The sequence below is a fragment of the Amia ocellicauda genome, chromosome 7 (genome assembly GCF_036373705.1).
Source record: "Amia ocellicauda isolate fAmiCal2 chromosome 7, fAmiCal2.hap1, whole genome shotgun sequence".
NCBI classification, from domain to species: domain Eukaryota; kingdom Metazoa; phylum Chordata; class Actinopteri; order Amiiformes; family Amiidae; genus Amia; species Amia ocellicauda.
The window spans coordinates 48,433,735-48,454,368 of record NC_089856.1 but is presented as its reverse complement, the minus strand read 5'-3'; the positions used below and the strand labels follow the sequence as shown (position 1 = coordinate 48,454,368).

Sequence of the window (20,634 nt, the reverse complement as noted above, 5' to 3'; positions counted from 1 at the left end):
CCTGTCCTGTTGCTTGTTGCACACTGTCTATATCCTTTATATATTGACTTGTATATTTATTAATCGAGAAACGTATATTTCGATTCGTAATGTTATCAAACCGTCCAGCGATTGAATCAGTTTTTGCAGAGACTGCCTGATTATAACAATACAATATATAATACTATTACAATGCGTTTAATTGATTATATAATATAACATAGGCCTATATTTCGTTTCATTTGCTTTCAGACAGTTTTAAAGAGACGGCGTCGAATATAACGGTGGAAGAAAACGTTAATTGTCATCATCAGTTAAGCTGTATTTGTGTATGTGTTAATAAACGAGGCGCCGGACTGAAAGCTGTCGTTGTAAATGAAATAGCCTGGAATCATTAACCATATTACTGAACCCAGACGCCCACCCGAGAGCAGAGCTCAGCAGCGTTGCTGATGCTGTCTCTGTGCGCTGGTTGTGCTGGTTGTGCTGGTTGCGCTGGCTGATGGATGATGGATGATGCAGTTGCTTGCAGCCCCGGACCCGTCCTCTGCCCGGCCCTCTGTCTCTCTCTCTCGGGGGCACGTCTGGAATTCCGCTAGTTCTGAACTATTCGTGTTTGGAAAGAGTTCACTACTAGCAGAACTCGGCCTGGCCCCCGGCTGTCAGCGCCACCAGGCCGAGCGGGGCCCGGCGAGGCCCCGTCCGCTGCAGGCAGGCAGAGCCGCAGCCTGTAGTGTCGGGTCTGCATGGAGGCAGGTAACAGGCGCATGCACTAGATATACAACTACTGCGCCAGGATGCCTGCTAATTAGCTGTTGGCACACATTTTGTTCTTCAGTATGAATGCACTTGTACTGGCTATATGTCCTGTTGTGTTTTGGGGGCTTCATTCGTGGCATCGGAAGGCTTATTATGACTTGATTGGTGTGCGATTGTGGGCCTGATGCACTGAAGGAAGGAGCCATGCCAGCGGTGTCCAGCTAACAGGCCGGACTGTTGTTCCCTCGGGATGCCTGTTAGTTTGATACCGTTGGCAAAATGAAGGTTTTGTTTATTTCAGACACCATCAAATCGAATAAAAACACAGTTGTATTTTTCTTGTTATTATTATTATCATTATTATACACAATTACACAAATGTCTAACACATGTTGTCTCCCAACGTTTTCCTTGTGTGTTACGTCATTTGAGTAGGTGCTTGGCAGCCCTGCTCCATCCCTGAGAGCAACATGGAGATCGCTGAAGGACGTGTGCCCACCTTGAGCCAGCCCAGTGCCACAACACAAAGTACTGCTGGTTTGGTAGGAGGTAAGAGTGGTAATGGTAAGAGTTTACCACAGCAGCTCTCTGACACATATAACACATAATATTTGTGTCCTGAGCATTAAGGATTTTCACTATTTGCTGCAACCACTGACACGACAGCTAATTGTGGTACTGCAACTTCTCTCTGTGACACACACATGCCTACACAGCTGCTACTGCTGCCATGGCTGCCACTATGTAGACCATAGCGATGCATCGTCCCGACTCCCCAGGAGCGCTGGGGCTTGAGGGCCACTCGAGTAAATCAGTGCCTTTTCCCGAGACCTGATGTCTGATTGCAGAGCGAGAGACCGGCTCTTGTGCTTTACTGTTGGGATCAGAAGAGAGACAGACAGCACTTACAGAGAACTGTAACTGAAGAAATAAAAACAAATGAAAACATTGAACTTGTATTATTATTATAATTATGATTTTACAGTCACAAAGATGTCAGTTGTCATCCTTAGTAAACAAACTTGATTGATTGTGATTTCTCAGTTATGGATCAGTTTGAGCGGCAGAAACACAATCGGCCACTAGGTGGTGCTGTGTTCATTTCTGTGCGCTGTGCCGGCTCAGTTGTCTTCCTGTCCCGCTGCCGGTCCCCAGCCCAGGTCCCTTTGATTCGACTCTGGCTGCACAGAGACTTACATGTTTCCCAACACACCTGCACTGCACTGATCATGAACAATGCAGGCTCTTTAATCCACATGGACAGGGGGACATTATCCATCATGCTGGGGGGGGCGTTCAGGAGTGAATTCCAACTCCACTTCATGTAAAAGGTCAAAGTTGGGAATCCAGCCAGAGACGGCCAGGGTGGACAAGAGCAGCTGGGATTTGGTGAAAATCAGTCGGTGTCTGGTGTGTGTGTATATATAAAATAATGAACACAACCTGCACTGCTTGTCCTGTCCTGTAAGAAAATAAACTGAGCGGTCGCTCTCTCCTCAGGTCAGCACCAGAGCGAAGAACAGGGCCAGGGGGACCAATCAGAATGGGCCCTCATCTATGCCTTTCACCTGTGGATCTGGTGTGAATCAAAAGCAGCTGAGTTGCATGACTGAATACATTTGACATATGTATATAATTATTATTATTGTTGTTTGACATTATATATACGTGTATATATACAGAGCGAGAGAGACAGAGATGATGCTGTAGCTGTCTGAGCCAGGAAGGATGTTCTCCCGTTGTGTGCCTCCGGAGCGACTCAGACTGTAAGACGTTCCTTGGCTGTGAACAGCGCTGTTACTGCCGCCTGTCTCTGCGCTGCCCTCACCAGTGTGTCCCTCTGCGGTGTCAGACCGGCGCTGCTGCTCCGTGTGCCTCATGTGAAGCGCCTCATACACTCTGTGCTGTGACTGCTGTATTACTGCTCTGTGCTGTTACTACTCTTCCTTAATCTGCCCTCCAGTTCTGTATTTCTGTCTTTGTTTTTAACACGTTTATACAATAAAGGAGAAGACAATTGTCACAAAGTGCATTATTTCCGCTGCTGCAACGAGTCTTGAAATGAAAACAGTGAGAAAGGTTTCAATGACTGATTACAGAAAAAACAAAGGACAGGGCTCTCTGACCCGGGGGGGCTAATTAACAGGCGCCCTATTCCTCCCGCAAAACCCAGCCTGACCCCCCAGGGTTGTCCATCGATAGGGGGCAGGAAGCGCAACGCGGACACACTCCCTGGGGGGGCTGCCGTACCCCAGTGTGTCGTGTTGTGTGAGTGAAGAACACACCAGCGTGCGTGTGGAGCTCAGGACCCCCACGTAACAAAGACACACCAGACGCCACATGTATTTTTTTTGTTCTTTTTTAGAGATGCATCTTTCATAGTTTTTTTCTTTATTGCAGTAATAGTACAATAATGGCTACGGAAATAATAATAATAATAATAATTATTATTATTATTATTATTATTATTATAATTATTATAATAATAATAATAATAATAATAATAATAATAATAATAATAATAACACATCATTTAAATATATTTGTTTTAAAGTAACAATGGCCAAAAAAACAAAACAAAAAAGGATTGTATTTTTTTTTTCAATATTATTTACAATTTACATCGGAGGTTCGTCCAACGCCAGAGCCTCGCCGCGCCTGGGATTCTGTTCGGATGAGCGGGATCAGTCAGACAGCCTGGCCTTGGAGTCATTGCCCTTGCTTTCTGTTCACCAACGCAAAAGTCCAGGCCAGCTGACCACCCCGTCCTATCCCCCCAGAACAGAGCAAACTGGATAGAAAAATAACACAGAAAACCATTTCCAAACTCGGACACGCAACATTCATCTTCCGAGCATGGCCTAGGAGGTTCCAGGTGAAAATCGAATGATATTGAATAACAAGCTCTACAATAATAAGAAAACCTGATCTATCTGTATCGGTATGTTCTTGCACCTTTACAGTGCCGGCAGCAGCGAGGTACAACTGTGTTGCAGTGATAACAAAGTATCTGCCCGGGAAATAAACTAGTTCATCCCTAACATCTGGAAGTTTACCAGGAAGTTTCATTTGTGTTTTGTTTTGTTTTTTTAGAAAATAAATTCATATATAACAAATGTTTCCTGCTGAAGTCACTTTAGAGTTTCAAATGAAGGGGTGAGAAATAGAAGTATTGCCCAAACTGCGAACAGTGACCCTGCTGCACAGCCATCGTCTTTTCAGAAGTAACACTTGACGGATTCACCTGAAGGTTAAGCTGAGCTGCCAGCCCTGGACAGCGGGGATCTCTGCGGGTCGGGCGCTGACCTGTCCCGGGACGCCGATTAGGCCGTGGCTGCGGATGAGTCCTAGGCCTGAACCCGTGGTGCCGGTCCGATGCTATTCTAATGTGTGAGTCCTACTCTAATGGCACCCCGACACCGAGGCGAGGTTTTTAAACAGAAGGTGAATATGTGCGTTCCTGTTATTTGTCATTGTGTACTTCTCAAGAGACCAAAACAGAAACAAACAAACAAAGAAACATGTCAGATTGTGTTTTGGGAGCAGAATGGGTGGGTGAGTGGGGGGGTATGGAAAAGAGTCTGGTCAGTGATACCGGAGGCGCTCATTGAAAGACATAATGGCGGGAAAACAAATACAAATCGGTGTGAAAATGAACAAACGCTGCAGAGCAACAGCAGAGGGATTTCCAGGGCAAAACCGAGGACTGGGTTCCTAACAGAAACGACAACATGCGCTCTGGTGTGTCAATCACAGGACACGCGACAGGAGAGAGAGAGAGCGAGGGAGGGAGGAGAGGAGGGGTTGAGAGAGTGGGGGGGTGGGGAGCTGGCCAGGCTGTTCTTGGTGTTCGCAGTGCGGTGGCAGGCGGGCGACGGAGCAGGGCATGCTGGGAGGCCTACGCCGGTGCCACCTGACTGGAAGACACGGAGGAGACCTGGGTGACCTGCGACGTGGCGTCATCCTCATCGCCGAACGGGCTCTTCCCACAGAAAATGAGCTTCATCATGCAGGAGCGGAACTGCGGGAGAGAGGGAGAGAGAGAGGGAGAGGGAGCAGGAGAGGGATGGGGTGAGTTTGAGAGAGGGAGGCAGATGTTATGAGTTCATTCTCTGCCCACGCTACAATCATGTCCCACTCCCCATCCCCCCCACGCTCTACGCACTCCCCCAGCTCACCTGCTTGTTCATGAAGACGTAGATGACGGGGTTGTAGACGGTGGAGGCCTTGGAGAAGATGGAGGGCACGCTGGCCAGGCGCAGGTCGAAGGCCTCGCCCCGGTTCATGACGATCCACAGCGAGAAGGAGGCGTAGGGCAGCCAGCACACCAGGAAGCCCAACACCATCACCACCACCATCTTGGTCACCTCGCGCTCCGCCTTCTGCGTGGTGGCCGACTGCTCCTGCGACTTTGCCACCTGGGGGAGCGGGAGAGGTGAGTGTGTGTGTCAATGTGAAGAGAGGGAGAGGGAGAGGGAGAGGGGGAGGGAGAGGGAGAGAGAGAGGGAGGGGGAGAGGGAGAGGGAGAGGGAGAGGGAGAAGGAGAGGGAGAGGGAGAGGGAGAGGGAGAGGGGGAGAAGCCTCACCGAGCGCAGGGTGAACAGCAGCTTGGTGTAGCAGAACACGATGACGCTGAAGGGGAAGCCGAAGCAGAAGATGAACAGGAACATGACGTAGGACTCGTTGTTGTATTTGTTGTTGGTGGTGTACCAGTCGGGGCCGCAGGAGCACTGGAGGCCCTCGGGGATGTACCTGAGCCGGGGCCGATCGACAGCGGCGTTAGCGTGGCAGTGACGCTCAGAGCAATGCAGCGAACCGAGAGGAACCGGCGAGAGCCGCAGGAGTCGCGATACTACTGACCACTATCAGGATCATAAAGATAATGTTTACTTTGTTCAGACTGTGGGGTGAATTATGACATGAAAAACTGCACCTCCCTACACTGTACTGCACTGTACTGCACCGCACTGCATTGTACTCTTATATACTGCACTGTACTGCTCACTCTGCACTATACTGCACTGCACTATACTACACTATACTACACTGTACTGCACTATACTGCACTGTACTGCATTGTACTCCACTATACTCCACTGTACTGCACTGTACTGCACTGTACTGCTTTGCTCTGTACTACACTGTACTGCACCATACTGCAGGGGAGGAGATGCTCACCGGCTCCATCCCACCAGCGGGGGCCCCGAGGCCAGCAGGGCGAAGATCCATGTGATCGCACAGCCGATGATGGCGTGGGAGCTCTTGAAGCTGAAATTGCTGACTGGTTTGCAGATGACCAGGAACCTCTCAAACGCCACCACGGCCAGAGACCACAGACTGACCATGCCTGCACACAGAGAGAGGCAGGGAGAGGCTGACTGTGACATCAGTTCTCAAATTAACTGTCTGAAAGATCAATATGTGTTTAATTCACAGTTCCCATCACAGCGCTGTAAACACTGTCAACAGCGACTCGTTCACTCAGCAAAACACCACCGTGGTACAAGAACAACTTTTGTCTTTTTTTTTGTTTTCCTGGACAGACAGACAGACAGACAGACAGAGCCAGAGAGACAGATAGAGACAGAAGCAGAGACAGACACAGACTGAACCAGAAAGAAACAAGTCACAAACAGACAGACACACCGCTCCCAGCACCACCACCATCTCCTCCTTCCCTCCCCCTCTCCGTGGCGTGTTACCTCCCAGCGTGGCCACGAAGCCCTCGATCTTGCAGGCCAGGGCGCCCATGCGGAAGTACATGTTGGAGAAGCTGTAGAAGGCGGTGAAGGAGCCCACGCTGCACACCAGCAGGTTGGCCACAGCCAGGTTGACCAGGATGTAGTTGAGGTGTGAGCGTAGCTTCTTGTACTTGATAGTGCACACCACGGTCAGCAGGTTGATGGGCAGCCCGGTGACCACCAGGAAGAACATGAATGTGGCCATGCCCATGAAGACCCCCGGGCTGGCCAGGTGGGTCTGGGGCACCAGGAACGGGGATAGGGCGGAGATGTTGTTGGTGTCCAGCGGGATGGGGATGTAGAAGTCCTCCGGGAGCTCTTCCTGGCGGGTGTCTGGGCGAAGCTTGATCATCTTGGCGGGGTGGTGGGTTTCTCTTTCTTTTATTTACGTTCTTTCGTTTCGCTGGACGAGCCAAGACGCCTGGGCTCAGAGGGACGGAGACGGGCGAGGCTGGCTGCTCCTGGGTTGCTTTACGAGTTGGCGAACCCGAAAGGAAGATAGAGACCGTGTCACCGGCGAGCGTGGGGATGAGCCGGGCTGAGGACGGGCGGCTGCTCTGGGGACTCGTCCGTCAGATGCGCATTGTTCACAGGGACGAGAATGGCCCGGCTGCTGCGTGTGTGCGGACCCGGCGGTGTGTGCGTCTCTTCCTCTCCTACTCTCTGCTGCGACGGATATCTGCACCTCTGCCTCCTGCCTCGGCTCTCTCTCACGCGTGCGATACCTCGTTCCCCCCTCGCCAGCCCGTCACTCGGCTTTTATAGGGCCACTCACATCCACGGATCAGGATTTGATCACCAACCCCCCCACCCCCCCAGCGCCACTGACACCACCCCAACCCCCGCTCCCTCCTCCCTCCTCCCTCCTCCTTCTCTTCCTCTCCTTCCCTCCTCGGATGAGATTTCTCTCCCTCTTTATGTCCTAATCCCATTCCTGCGCCCGAAAAGCCCCCTAATATGGGATGATCTCGCTGTCGCACCGCAGAGCCGCCCGATAATCTCACCGCCGAGGCCCCTAAGTCGGCTCATCGCACACATTCGGCCCCTCGGTAATCGGGTATTATCCAACCCTGAGGCCCCCCAACACACATGCCTCCCTCTCTGTGGCCCAGAGGGGGATGGGCCCTTCCGTCCTACGGCATCCCTTGCCTCAGTGAGGAGTTATCTGGGCTGATGGGTGTCTTCAGATAGTCCACTCACACACTCACACACTCACTCTGACACACTCTCACACACAGAAATGCTGCGTTTGCAGGCTGGGTTTTGTTTCCTGCAGCCCTGTGCTCTTTACCTAGATTGCCGCGCTCTGTCTCTCTGCTCGAGTCCATCCGGCGCGGATGAGACGCCAAGTCTGCGTTCTTTCCCTTTCTCCCCCCCGGCTTTAGTTTTGTCTTCCTTTCCTCAGTCCGTCATTCAGTCTGTCTCTTACGGGTTTCCTTGCTTTTGACGTTTTATTATTTTTTCTGCCTGTGCATGCTTACACTCTTTCTGACGCGCTCGGTGGGGATGCAGTGGGTGTGTATCTGTGAGCTGATCTGGACTGGGGTCCTGCGGAGCCGCCCACCCATGAACCCGACAGTCGGCCAGTGAGACACCATGTCGCTCTGTGAGAGGAGAGATGGGTGCACTGAGGGCAAACTGTCCAAGAACTGAGCTGTTTTTTAATAGAGACAGCTACATTTTAACTGTTGGCGCATGGAAGTCCCACACCTAGTTATACTGCAGCCGGGCAGAGCGTGTGAAAAAGGACCCCTGTGCTGGGAGTGGACAGACCTGCTGGGAGTGGACACAGGCCTGCTGTCTCCTCGGTCTGGGCTGCTGTAGAAGACCCCACACAGAGACCCGATGTCTCCCTCTGCGTCCTCCTCTCACTCGTGCTGGTGCTGCCCGTGTTTCGAGAGCAGGACCAGGCGCTGTGTGGAGGTCTGTTCAGGGGCTGGCTACTGTATGTGTGACTGAGTGAAGCTCCTCTTTATTCATATCTGTTAAACGAAGGCACAGAAAGTGTGTCAATTATCCTGGCGCTGGCCTCAACACTGTGGCGCCCTGTTAATAACTTGAGTGTTTTTTTACCAATATTATACGACATTCTAGCAATGTTGTCTCATCAGGGGACCCCCCATGAAACGTGACCAGTAAGGCTTTATTTTAAGCATTAAGGTAGAGCCAGGGAAGGTTTGTACATTTGGAGCTGCTGTCCCCACCCCCCAAGTGCTGTATTGTGATATTGTGGCCATCGCTGTCCCTGGCGTGTTTGACGGTGTTGAGGAGGGCCACTGCGCATATGCATTGTTCACGGGCAGCGGCTGCTCATTTCGCCAGTGCCCGTCTGGGTGCAGTTCTGCAGGCCGCCACACGAGGGTGCATGTGCGGACCTGCTGCGGCGCGTCACGGCTCCCCCGAATTGTGACAGAAATCCAGGGTTTATGTAAGAAAAGATAAAAAAAGAAATGGCAGGGTTTGCCCCAGTGACCTACTTTGTACGGCCGGGGTGAAGTTGTTTCCTGGAGTAGCGCTGTACTCAGGTTCTGTGTATGGATTGATTGATTGTCAGCACTCTTTCACAGCGCTGTGTCTGTCTGCAGGGGTTCATTTACAAAGACAAATAGTTGATACCTAAACCTCGCAGAATCGATGTGCATCTTGAAGAGTCCCTCTGTAATAACTGGATAAGAGTGAGACCCCTATGCCCCCCTGTCCCTCCTGTAGGGTTCTGCACTGGCCTGGACTGTTCTGGACTGGACTGGGCCGTACTGGACTGAGCTGGGCTGTGCTGGACTGTAGTAGACTGTGCTGGACCGTGCTGGACTGAGCTGGATTGTGCTTCTGTCATTGGTCAATAACTAACACAGCGTCCTGTCTTTAGAAAGTGGGCGATTTCTCCTGGGTGGCACAGAGTGGACTGGACTGGGCTGCACTGTGCTGGACTGGGCTTGACTGGGCTATGGGTCTCCTCAGGACCAGATCTGGTTGCTGTAGCTGCACCAACATTTTAAAGAACCTTCAGGCTCGGCCCAGGCATACTCCCAGCCATCTGGAGTGGGGGGTGGGGGGGTGGGGGGTAGATATGGCAGCCCTGGGTGGCTCTGACGTCAATCCCACTGAGCCCCACTTGGGCTTTACTGACCCTCCCCCCACAGCCTCCTCCTGCTCCTCCTCTTCTCACCGTCCTTCTCCTAATCTGGTTATCCGATTGACACCGACTCCACACTCAACCAGGAAGCCCCAAGCGAGACCCCGACCCCCAGGGGCTTTGGGCTAAACCGACGCCAATTAGCAATGTAAACCTTGGAACGAGAGAGAGAGATTAATTAATGTGCTTACATTTTTCAGCCTAGTTCTGCGTTCAGGCTGCTTCCCTGACATCTGGAACCAGGGGCTGATCACCCCAACATACAAGAGTGGAGACAAAGTCGACCCCAACAACTACCGGGGCATCTGTGTGAGCAGTAACTGGGGGAAGGTGTTCTGCAGTATAATCAACGCCTGGATACTGGCCTTCCTTACCACATAAGTCCTGTAAGAGTCAGATTGTCTTCCTCCCAAAACACCGCACCTCTGATCATATTTACACCCTACACACCCTCATAGACAAATATGTAAAACAAAAAGCAATGGAAAAATATTTGCCTGTTTCATTGACTTCAAAAGCTTTTAATTCCATTTGGCATGAAGGACTATATTATAGATACAGGAGAGGTGGACACAGAGAGGACAGTGTGGTCACTGAGAGACAGGAGAGGTGGACACAGAGAGGAGCGGTGCTGTGGTCACTGAGAGACAGGAGAGGTGGACACAGAGAGGACAGTGTGGTCACTGAGAGACAGGAGAGGTGGACACAGAGAGGACAGTGTGGTCACTGAGAGATAGGAGAGGTGGACACAGAGAGGAGCAGCGCTGTGGTCACTGAGAGACAGGAGAGGTGGACACAGAGAGGACAGTGTGGTCACTGAGAGACAGGAGAGGTGGACACAGAGAGGACAGTGTGGTCACTGAGAGACAGGAGAGGTGGACACAGAGAGGACAGTGTGGTCACTGAGAGACAGGAGAGGTGGACACAGAGAGGACAGTGTGGTCACAGAGAGGAGTGGTGCTGTGGTCACTGAGAGACAGGAGAGGTGGACACAGAGAGGACAGTGTGGTCACTGAGAGACAGGAGAGGTGGACACAGAGAGGACAGTGTGGTCACTGAGAGACAGGAGAGGTGGACACAGAGATGCACTTCCTCCTGCACTACAGTAAATATGCCCAGATAAGGGACACATTTCTTAACAAAATAATAAATGCCCACCCAACCTCCGCTGCACAGAGGGGGCACAGAGACACACGAGCACCAGCTGTAGAGGACGTGTCAATACTGTAATACTGTAATATATGTCATTATATTTCTATGTATAAAAGATCATTTATATATTTTTTTCTATACTTTCTATTCTATCTTATTGTGATTTATAATTATATTATTTATTTTCCATGCATGTATGCATGTCCAGTTGCTTTGACAATACACATTTGTTTGTCATGTCAATAAAGCACCTTGAATTGAATTGAATTGAGAGAGAGAGAGAGAGAGAGAGAATTTCTGTTCTACATCTTCATCTTCTTCTGTCTGTAGCCCTCAGTTAATACACAGGGGTTTATAAATTTATAAATGTGTCTATTGTGGGCAGTGGAGCTGCACGGGATCTCCTCTCTCCCCCCCCTCGCCGCGGTGCCATTCGCTGTGACAGGCAGCCGGTGTTTCACCGGGGTGCTGTCACCCTACTGAGTCTGCGTGGAACTGGGAGTGATAGTGTGTCAAACCCCAGCGCTGTCTGGGATAGAGACATCCGCACATCAGCCACATTACCATGATAGAGAGAGAGATCAATAGATATAGATGGACAGATAGATATAGATCAATAGATGGACAGATAGATTTCAGTCAATAGGTTGAAATTCTCTGCAGGACGTGTGGCCATTTGTTGTCTCCAGGTCTTAGATTGATTTTCCTCCAGTGATACGGGTCTCATGTCCTTTTCTGGATGCAGTTGTGAGCATCGGTGGCCCTGAGAGTGTTGTACTATAACACTGTGCCAAGCCCTGCGCAAACCTGCTGTGTGACACACTGGTGCGTCAGGAAATGAACGTATTGTGAAGCACCGGAGCGGGCCAGGGCGCAGTGGCTCAGTGTGGTGGCTCTCGGGCTGTGCCAGGCGGGGCAGGGAGGTATGCTGCCAGTTGGCTGAGCGCCCCCAGTCCCATAGACACACAGTGAGAGCAATGAGACATCCTGACGGTGATGTGGGTCAACTCGGTGGCCTATCCTCTCTCTCCTGCTCCCTCTCTCTCTCTCTCCCTCTTTCTCTCTCCCTCTCTCTCTCTTGATCTCAATCTGTCAGAAGTCATCTCCTGGCTCCCTGGGTGCTCGTGATGCACCCTGATCCTCCTGAGTCCCTCCACAGCCCGTCATCTGATTATCGGCTCAGCGCTCATTACACAAATTGTGTTAAAACTCTTAACGAGGGAGTTGATGGTGTGTGGGGGGTTGAGAAGCCCCCTCCTCCTGTCTCCACCATCACAAGACTGTTTCTGACACCAGCGGCTTCTGTGTCGTTGTTAATTGTTACTGTGCTGTGTTAGTGAGTGTTAGTTGTGTGTTTTGATTGTTCGTTGTTAGTGTTGAGAAGCAGCCACCTCCTCTCAGTGCTCTGGGCGCTGATCTTCACACTGCGCTTTCTTACCTGCATTCTTGTAGCAGCACTCGCACCCTGCGCTATGCTGTGGTAAACTACAGTACTGCTTATTGACTGTGCTGTGGCTCCTGTAAGTACCTGTTTGCATACTTACCTGGTCAATTAGAGTGAGTGCACTTTTCACACACTTTCCACTCTGGCTCATCTCAGTGCTGTTCCACAGGCCTGTGCTGGGCTTCACTGCCTGGTCTTCACTGCCCTGGGCTTCACTGCACTTGAGCTCTACTTGGCCGTGGGAATCCCATGATGCACATTGATCCGTGTCTCTCAATCGTGTTGCCCATGGTGGCCCGGTGCAGCCCAGAGCAGACATGAGAGACCCATGTCTACCTCCCACAAACCCTGATGATACACACGGCAGCTTCTTGTATTTTTACTGTAATAAATCAACAAACAAAATTGACTTTTCTTCAGAGGGATTAGTGTCTATTCTGGGGAGGAAGGTGAACAGAGGGGCCAGGCTGACAGATAATGGGATTACAACCCCCCCAGCCCTCTGTCACACACACACACACACACACAGGGCAGTACAATACTGTACAGTGCAGCACATTGCAGTAGTTTCTACAATACAGCACAATGCAATAGCATGCCCTGCCATACACTACATCAGCACAATATTGTACATTGATGCACAAAACACAACAGTGCTATACGGTACAGTAGAGCACAGCACAGCTATGCAATGCAGTACAGTATTATATTCTATGACACAGTGCAGTACAATGCAGTACAGTGCAGTATAATATGGTACACTGTAGTACAACACAGTATCGCACCGTATAGCACAGTATATTGCAACTCAATACACTTCTGTACGATACAGCACAGAACTACACAATATGAGATGCCACAGGGTGGTGTAGTGTGTATGTACAGGTGCCAGTCTGCCCTCCAAGCCGGTGTGGGGAATTCCTGTGAGGAGTAACACTGGGCTCCTGCGGTACCTGTGTCCGTCCCTCCCTCAGCCTGCATGTTGTGGGTTATGGGGTCAGTGGGTGATTACAGGGGATTTAAATCACCGGCCCCACCCTCCACCATCACTGTCACAACCCTGTCAAATTCAAACACAAATTCAAAGCCAGCTTTATTGGCAGGTTGACACTGGTGTTGCCCAAGCAATTACAGACACAGTGAAGAGAACAGGAGAAATACAACAACACAATACATGTACAAAGGTAAATAGCTGCCATCACCTCCTCTACTCCTTCACACACACACACACACACACACTCAGCCATACACTTACTCTCTCTCTCACACACACCTGCACACTTGCAGCCCCCCCATCACCCTCTTTCATTAATCCAATCACAGTTTTTCCTCTAGGCTGTAAACTCCCCTCTCCCCCCATCTGCTGTGATGTCACTAATCCAATTAGAAACTACTGGCGCCCCCCACTCTTTCCCTCTCCTCTCCCCCCCAGCTGTCCCTTTACCTCAGCCGGGCCGTGGCACTCAGTGATGACACGTGTGTTTAAGACAATTAGGGCAGCAAGTTTCCTGCACCCGTGTCAGCCCCGGCCTCACGGCACTCACTGACCTCATTACAAATATATATAGATATTGGTATACATACAGATATATATAGTTAGCTCCATAAATATTTGGACAGTGACACAGTTGTCATCATTTTAGCTCTGTACTCCACCACAATGGATTTGAAAGGAAACAATCAAGATGTGCTTTAAGTGTAGACTTTCATCTGTAATTTGAGGGTAGTTACATCCAAATTGGGTGAACGGTGTAGGAATTACACCCATTTCTATATGTGCTCCCCCAATTTTAGGGGCTCAAAAGTAATTGGACAAACTGACATAATCATTAATTAAATTGTGAGTTTCAATACTTGGGTGCAAATCCTTTGCAGTCAATGACTGCCTGAAGTCTGAACCCATAGACATCACCAGATGCTGGGTTTCTTCTCTGGTGATGCTCTGCCAGGCCTGCACTGCCGTGTCTTTATTTCCTGCTGGTTCTTGGGGCATTTTATGGACCTAACTGTATATATCTTAGATCTTATTTTATTGCTGTTGCGCACACCAGTGCGGGTGCTGGTATGAAGCACAGCCCCACCAAATCCATCCCTCTGTGGCCACACTCACCCCACCGCCAGGGAAACGGGCGACAGTTGCTGTACGGTGCTGTGTGGTGCTGTGCAGTACTGTGCGGTGCTGTGTGGTGCCGTATAATGCTGTGCGGTGCTGTGTGGTTCTGTGTGGTGCTGTATGGTGCTGTATGGTCCCGTGCGGTGCTGTGCAATGCTGTATGGTGCTGTGTGGTGCGGTGCTGTGCGGTGCCGTGCCGTGCCGTGCCGTGCCGTGCCGTGCCGTGCCGTGCCGTGCCGTGCCGTGCCGTGCCGTGCCGTGCTGTGCATTGCTGTATGGACCCGCATTGTTCTGCACTGAGGCTGCCAGCCGGGCAAAGCTGTCCCGGGACAGAGCGCCCTGCGTCAGTGTTAGTAAAACCTGCAGCTAGCTAAGTTAGACTACACAGTGAAGCAACATCATATATGTGTGACAGGACATGTCACGTGTGCCGCCCCCCGGAGAGAAACTGTGTCTCTGGAGTACAGAGAGAATCTGCACCGGAGCTTTAAATCCAAGAGGATAAACCAGACGAGGGGGGAGGAGGAGGGGAGGTGACCGCTCCCTATAAAGAGGGAATCAGAACCTGCTTCACCCGGAGCAATCCCATCTGCCTCCGCCACGGCCGCTCAGACACAGAGGGAGGAACCACGGGGCGGGGGGATGACTCTGACATGGAAAGGAGGAAAGGAAGGAAAGACTAGTGAAAAATGTCAAGTAGCAAAACTCAAAGATTGTCTTCACAAACCAGAACATAAAAGAGGTAGATTGGGACACTTTACTAACACTGTGCTGAGGCAACCAGCGCTGTGTGAGTGTGTCTCCCATCAGCCAGCGCTGTGTGAGTGTGTCTCCCATCAGCCAGCGCTGTGTGTGTGTGTCTCCCATCAGCCAGCCGTGTGTGTGTGTCTCGCGCTGCCATACAGAAACACAATCCTGGCGCTGCTCCAGTTTCCGTCTGTGGGAGTCATTACCTCTGAGCGCCTCCTCAGTGCCGCCACTGGCAGGACGCACTGATGATAATACTGGTGTCTGTGCTGTGTTATAATTGGGAGGCGTATTGAGGGGTCCTGTAACAAGGAGACAAAGATAAAAATACACACACTCACATATTTATATGTAATAATAGGTGCAGACCTTCCTGTCATTCACTAATGGCTGATTGGCCCTCATGGCTGCGCTAAGGGCCGGCAGGCCTGGCCTGTGTGGGTCTGAGGCCAAACCTCATCAATCCCAGCCTGCCTGGTCAGAGTGCGCGCTATATTTATATTTATACATCATCGCTGCCATACACAAACAGTGGCAGCAGAATGTGGCTTTGGGTTACACACTGACACACACACACAGTGAGAAATACACACACACACACACACACACACACACACACAGTGAGAAATACACACACACACTGAGAAATACACTCACACACACACGCACACACACACAGTGAGAAATACACACTCACACACACACACACACACACACGCACACACACACACTGAGAAATACACACTCACACACACACACACACACACACACAGTGAGAAATACACACTCACACACACACACACACACACACACACACACACACACACAGTGAGAAATACACACTCACACACACACACACACACACACACACACAGTGAGAAATACACTCACACACACACACGCACACACACAGTGAGAAATACACACTAACACACACACACACTCACACACACACGCACACACACAGTGAGAAATACACTCACACACACACACGCACACACACAGTGAGAAATACACACTCACACACACACACACACACACAGTGAGAAATACACTCACACACACACATGCACACACAGTGAGAAATACACACTCACACACACACACTCACTCACACACACACAGTGAGAAATACACGCACACACACACACACACACTGTGAGAAATACACACTCTCACACACACACACACACATACACACTCACACACACAGTGAGAAATACACACACACACACAGTGAGAAATACACACACACACGCACACACTCACACACACACACACACACAGTGAGAAATACACACACGCACACACAGTGAGAAATACACACTCTCTCACACACACACGCACACACACACTGAGAAATACACACACACACACACAGTGAGAAATACACACTCACACACACGCACACACACACAGTGAGAAATACACACACACACACACACACACACACAGTGAGAAATACACACACACACACACAGTGAGAAATACACACTCACACACACGCACACACACACACACACACAGTGAGAAATACACACACACACACACACACACACACAGTGAGAAATACACACACACACACACACAGTGAGAAATACACACTCTCACACACACACAGTGAGAAATACACACTCACACACACACACTCACTCACACACACAGTGAGAAATACACGCACACTCACACACACAGTGAGAAATACACACTCTCACACACACACAGTGAGAAATACACACTCACACACACACACTCACTCACACACACAGTGAGAAATACACGCACACTCACACACACAGTGAGAAATACACACTCTCACACACACACAGTGAGAAATACACACACACACACACACAGTGAGAAATACACACTCACACACACACACACAGTGAGAAATACACACTCACACACTCACACACACACACACACTCACACACACAGTGAGAAATACACACACAGGGTCAGGGGACTGCCTCTCTCGCCCCACTCAGAGTTGCGCTCTGAACAGACGGCACATTTTCCGGGTGACCAGATACAATCTGTTTGCGGCTAATTTACACCAATTAAATCACAACTGGAGATTTATTTTGAATTAGTATTTATTTATTAAAATGTTGGGGCATTTCTCAAAGGACGAAGATACTCGATGCACAACAATAAGTAAATAAATATAAAAGAGAAACACGACATACAGGCAGGCCCAGACTTCATGATTTAGTTTTCTGAACCAAATGAATGACAGCTCATTAAACATGGAGATGAAACACGCAGCACCACAGTGACACCCCTCACCGATTAGCAAACCACACCCGTGTTCAATTTTCTTAACGTAGAGAATAGAGTAAGCCAGGAGCGCCGGGCCATTGACCCCTGAACCATTCGGCCTTGACACTGAACACCCGCCCCACACCCACCCCACACCCACCCCGCCGACGCACAGCACAGTACCTCCACCAGCCAAAGAATCCTTCCCCCCAGTCCCAGAGAACAGCTGTGAGAGGAACTGGGAAAGCACACCAGGAGTTGGGAAGCTCTTGGGGCTGCTAGCGACCGTGACCTCAATGATGCCGTGCTGGTGCCGAGGGTTGAATGCAGCTTTCCCGTTGGAGCGAGAGAATGCGAGAGTGTTTGCTGGCCTCTGGTGGCACTGTGGGGAGCTGCACAGATCTGTACTGTTCACACTGCACACACATGTAGACTGCTCCCACACACACAAACACACTGCACACAGACGCACACTACAGACACACACTGCACTCACAGGCACACTGCCTCCACACGCACACTGCTCCCACACACATACTGCACTCACTGCACACTGCACTCACAGGTACACTGCCTCCACAAACACACTGAACCCACATGCACACTACACACACTGCACACTGCACTCACAGGTACACTGCCTCCACAAACACACTGAACCCACATGCACACTACACACAGACGCACACTGCACACGCACACTGCTCCCACAAGCACACTGCACACACATGTAGACTGCTCCCACAAGCACACTGCACACACATGTAGACTGCTCCCATAAGCACACTGCAGCCACACGCATACTGCTCCCACACGCACACTGCTCATATATGCACCATGAGTACAGTTTTACTCATGAGCAGAAGAAAAGCGACACCTTGCCACATCAAAGTTGGGTTTATGGTTTTCTATCAGCAGGTTGAAAGTCTGTTTTTATTCTGGCCTCAAATGATCAGATCACGGACCCTGAATTGAGTTATTGTTTTCTCTGTGTGTTCAGTATTCATGTCCGATGTCCTGCAACCTGTGGCTGTGCCTGTAGTTTCTCCATGTATATATACACATCTTGTTATTGCTATTGTAGTATGAAAATTTTATTTTTTTGGCAGGGGCTTTAGGATGACCATTAAGTTATTAATTAATGTATTTATTTAAAAAATGTCTCAAATATAACGCCTGCAGAAATCAACTTTCTAGCAATGTATTACTGTTCAACTTTCCTTGCGGTTTAAATCTCGCAGTCAAGAATAAAACAGAACAGTAGTTGCATCATCGATCTTGATTATCAGGAGCTAATACACAGAGTTTAATTTGTAGCAATCTTTAGGAACAGGTGTTCAGGCGGTGCAGGGCTGACGGCGCTCGGCTCGGCTCGGCTCGGCTCGGCTCGGTCGCTGGCGGGGCTCGGCTCGGCTCGGCTCGGCTCGCCGCAAATGTGAGCGGTTGTGGCGCACGCTGGGCGTTGACAGTTTGTGTTTAAATATTAACGGTCACTGGGTCCGCCGCCCGAGCCGTTAGCACTGATTACACCCCGTCATCCGCTAACAACACCGGCAAAGCAGCCGACAATGGACTCCAGCATCGGCGCAGCGCACCTGGCTTCATACGAAGTGAGGGTGCAGTGGTAAGTGCTTGTCCTTTACCTGCCTCTACACATGTGCTCTCTCACTGTGCGCATCCCTGCTGACAGCTGAGCTCAGACGCTACATGCGATCTGTCTGATGCTGTGAGGAAAACCTGAATCCAAACCACTTTTATATGAAACGGTCTGAAACCGAGCGCATTGAATGCACTTCAAAGGAAGCCGCTTAAAATGAAAGCAAACACATCAGAAGACGGCCTGGGTCACACTAGGGCTGCCGATGGTGAAAACACAGCGCAGAGCGTTGGTCGGGTCTTGTAGCGATGTTTTCCGCAATTGTGCGCAGAGCTGCACCATCCCAGCACCCGCATTGGCAGAGCTGCGCAGAGCTGCACGACCCGCGCTGTCCCGCAACAGACCGTGCCATTTTATATCAACATTACTATACCCACCGGTTCTAATGGACGTTTAAGTCGCTGTTTAATGCGTTATCTGCACACACTGGCTCTAATAATAATAGTATTATAACAGACAGACTTTGCAGATTTCTGATAGTTCATATTTGTTACAAGCACTTCCTCCCGGGCTGCAGTACACAACTATTGTAGATATTCACACAACATTTTAATGATACTTAAGACTGTATTCATTTTACGGTGCAGAATTAAACTTCACACAGGATTTGTTGGCCCGCTGTTTCCGCACAGAGCTGCACACGTCGGCGGATCTACGCGCTTTAAAATGACAAACGACACTTTGCAGATTTAGTTGCAATGCATATGAACGCATGCGGAAGTAAGCAACATAATACCAATACAATAAAAGTGACGAAAATGGGCTTCGAGGAACCGTATTAATTGCGAATTTCGAACTAATTGCAAAAATAGCTGATTGACTTGACGGAACGCCAATCCAGAAAGCTCGAAGTGGAGAAGTGGGCGGGCTATAAGTACAATTAAAGTTTTGAGTGATCAGCCGGCTCAGCCAATCGCCGTGTCGTTGGAGCCGCGTAGACTTTGATTGAGCCAATCAGCAGCTGGGCCATGCCAGTGAGCGATGTGCAGGCCAGCCAATGACAGGCCGAGCACATGAGTGGCACCTCTCTCTGCCAATCGCCGTCTAGGCTGCCCGGCTCAGGGGTGTGCCGTCTCGGGGAATCTTTCGGGTACGATATTTTTGACTTCGCAGTTGACTATGGCAACTCTCGCGAGATTTCTTTGGCCCGTCTCGTTGTTTGCGATGGGTGACTGGTGGAGATCTCGCGAGAGGACGTGTCCGAAGGGGCGGGAGTCCGGAGTGGGGGGGGTCCAAAAGATGTGTAGTGAATTTTTTTATTTATTTATTTAAATATAAAAAATGGCCGCCGCAGAGAGCGGAGAGGAGAGACTGTAAGTGTGAATTAAAACCTTTTCTAGAGTATCTGTGCAGCAGGCCGGGCGAGCAGCGGGTCGGACCCGGTTCCGCATACTTACTGTTAGGGGGTTGAAACGCATCCTGCGGGGGCTGCGGGCGCGGGCGCGGGCTGGCACTGAGGGAGGCTTTCACCCGCTTCTGCCCTCCGCGGGGGGATCATAATAACAACAAGCGCCGCGGCGGCAGTGCGGGAGAGGCGGCGGGCGCTGCGTCTGTCCGCGCCGACATGGCTGTGGCGCTGCCGCGGTTGTTTTCCAGCAGGATGGCGAGTGTGTTTTTCCACTTCACGCATGATGTTCTGCCTGC

General features: G+C 50.4%; 2 protein-coding genes and 1 long non-coding RNA gene across 4 annotated transcripts in view; 2 read left to right on the top strand and 1 right to left on the bottom strand.

The window, feature by feature from the left end:
- The first annotated feature begins 467 nt into the window (after positions 1 to 467).
- Positions 468 to 2,765, top strand: LOC136753757 (uncharacterized). 2 transcript variants are annotated; one of them, XR_010817468.1, is made up of 3 exons: positions 468 to 1,287; positions 2,239 to 2,317; positions 2,421 to 2,765. It is a non-coding gene; the product is annotated as an uncharacterized LOC136753757 (long non-coding RNA). The 2 variants fall into 2 exon arrangements; XR_010817467.1 differs by having other exon boundaries at positions 2,239 to 2,765.
- A 317-nt stretch (positions 2,766 to 3,082) lies between these two features.
- Positions 3,083 to 7,179, bottom strand: opn1sw2 (opsin 1 (cone pigments), short-wave-sensitive 2). Its single transcript, XM_066710110.1, has 5 exons — positions 6,441 to 7,179; positions 5,917 to 6,085; positions 5,325 to 5,490; positions 4,917 to 5,156; positions 3,083 to 4,759 (listed from the first exon to the last, which is right to left on the bottom strand). Exons 1-5 carry the CDS (start codon positions 6,829 to 6,831, stop codon positions 4,637 to 4,639), a joined length of 1,089 nt encoding a protein of 362 aa, XP_066566207.1. The 5' UTR covers positions 6,832 to 7,179; the 3' UTR covers positions 3,083 to 4,636.
- Positions 7,180 to 20,238: 13,059 nt separating this feature from the next.
- The window catches only part of mecp2 (methyl CpG binding protein 2), a 32,715-nt gene continuing 32,319 nt past the window's right edge, over positions 20,239 to 20,634 (top strand). Inside the window, exon 1 of the mRNA XM_066710109.1 lies at positions 20,239 to 20,303. Coding sequence (XP_066566206.1) covers positions 20,272 to 20,303 — 32 coding nt within the window. The 5' untranslated portion in view covers positions 20,239 to 20,271. The remainder of the gene's footprint in view (positions 20,304 to 20,634) is intronic.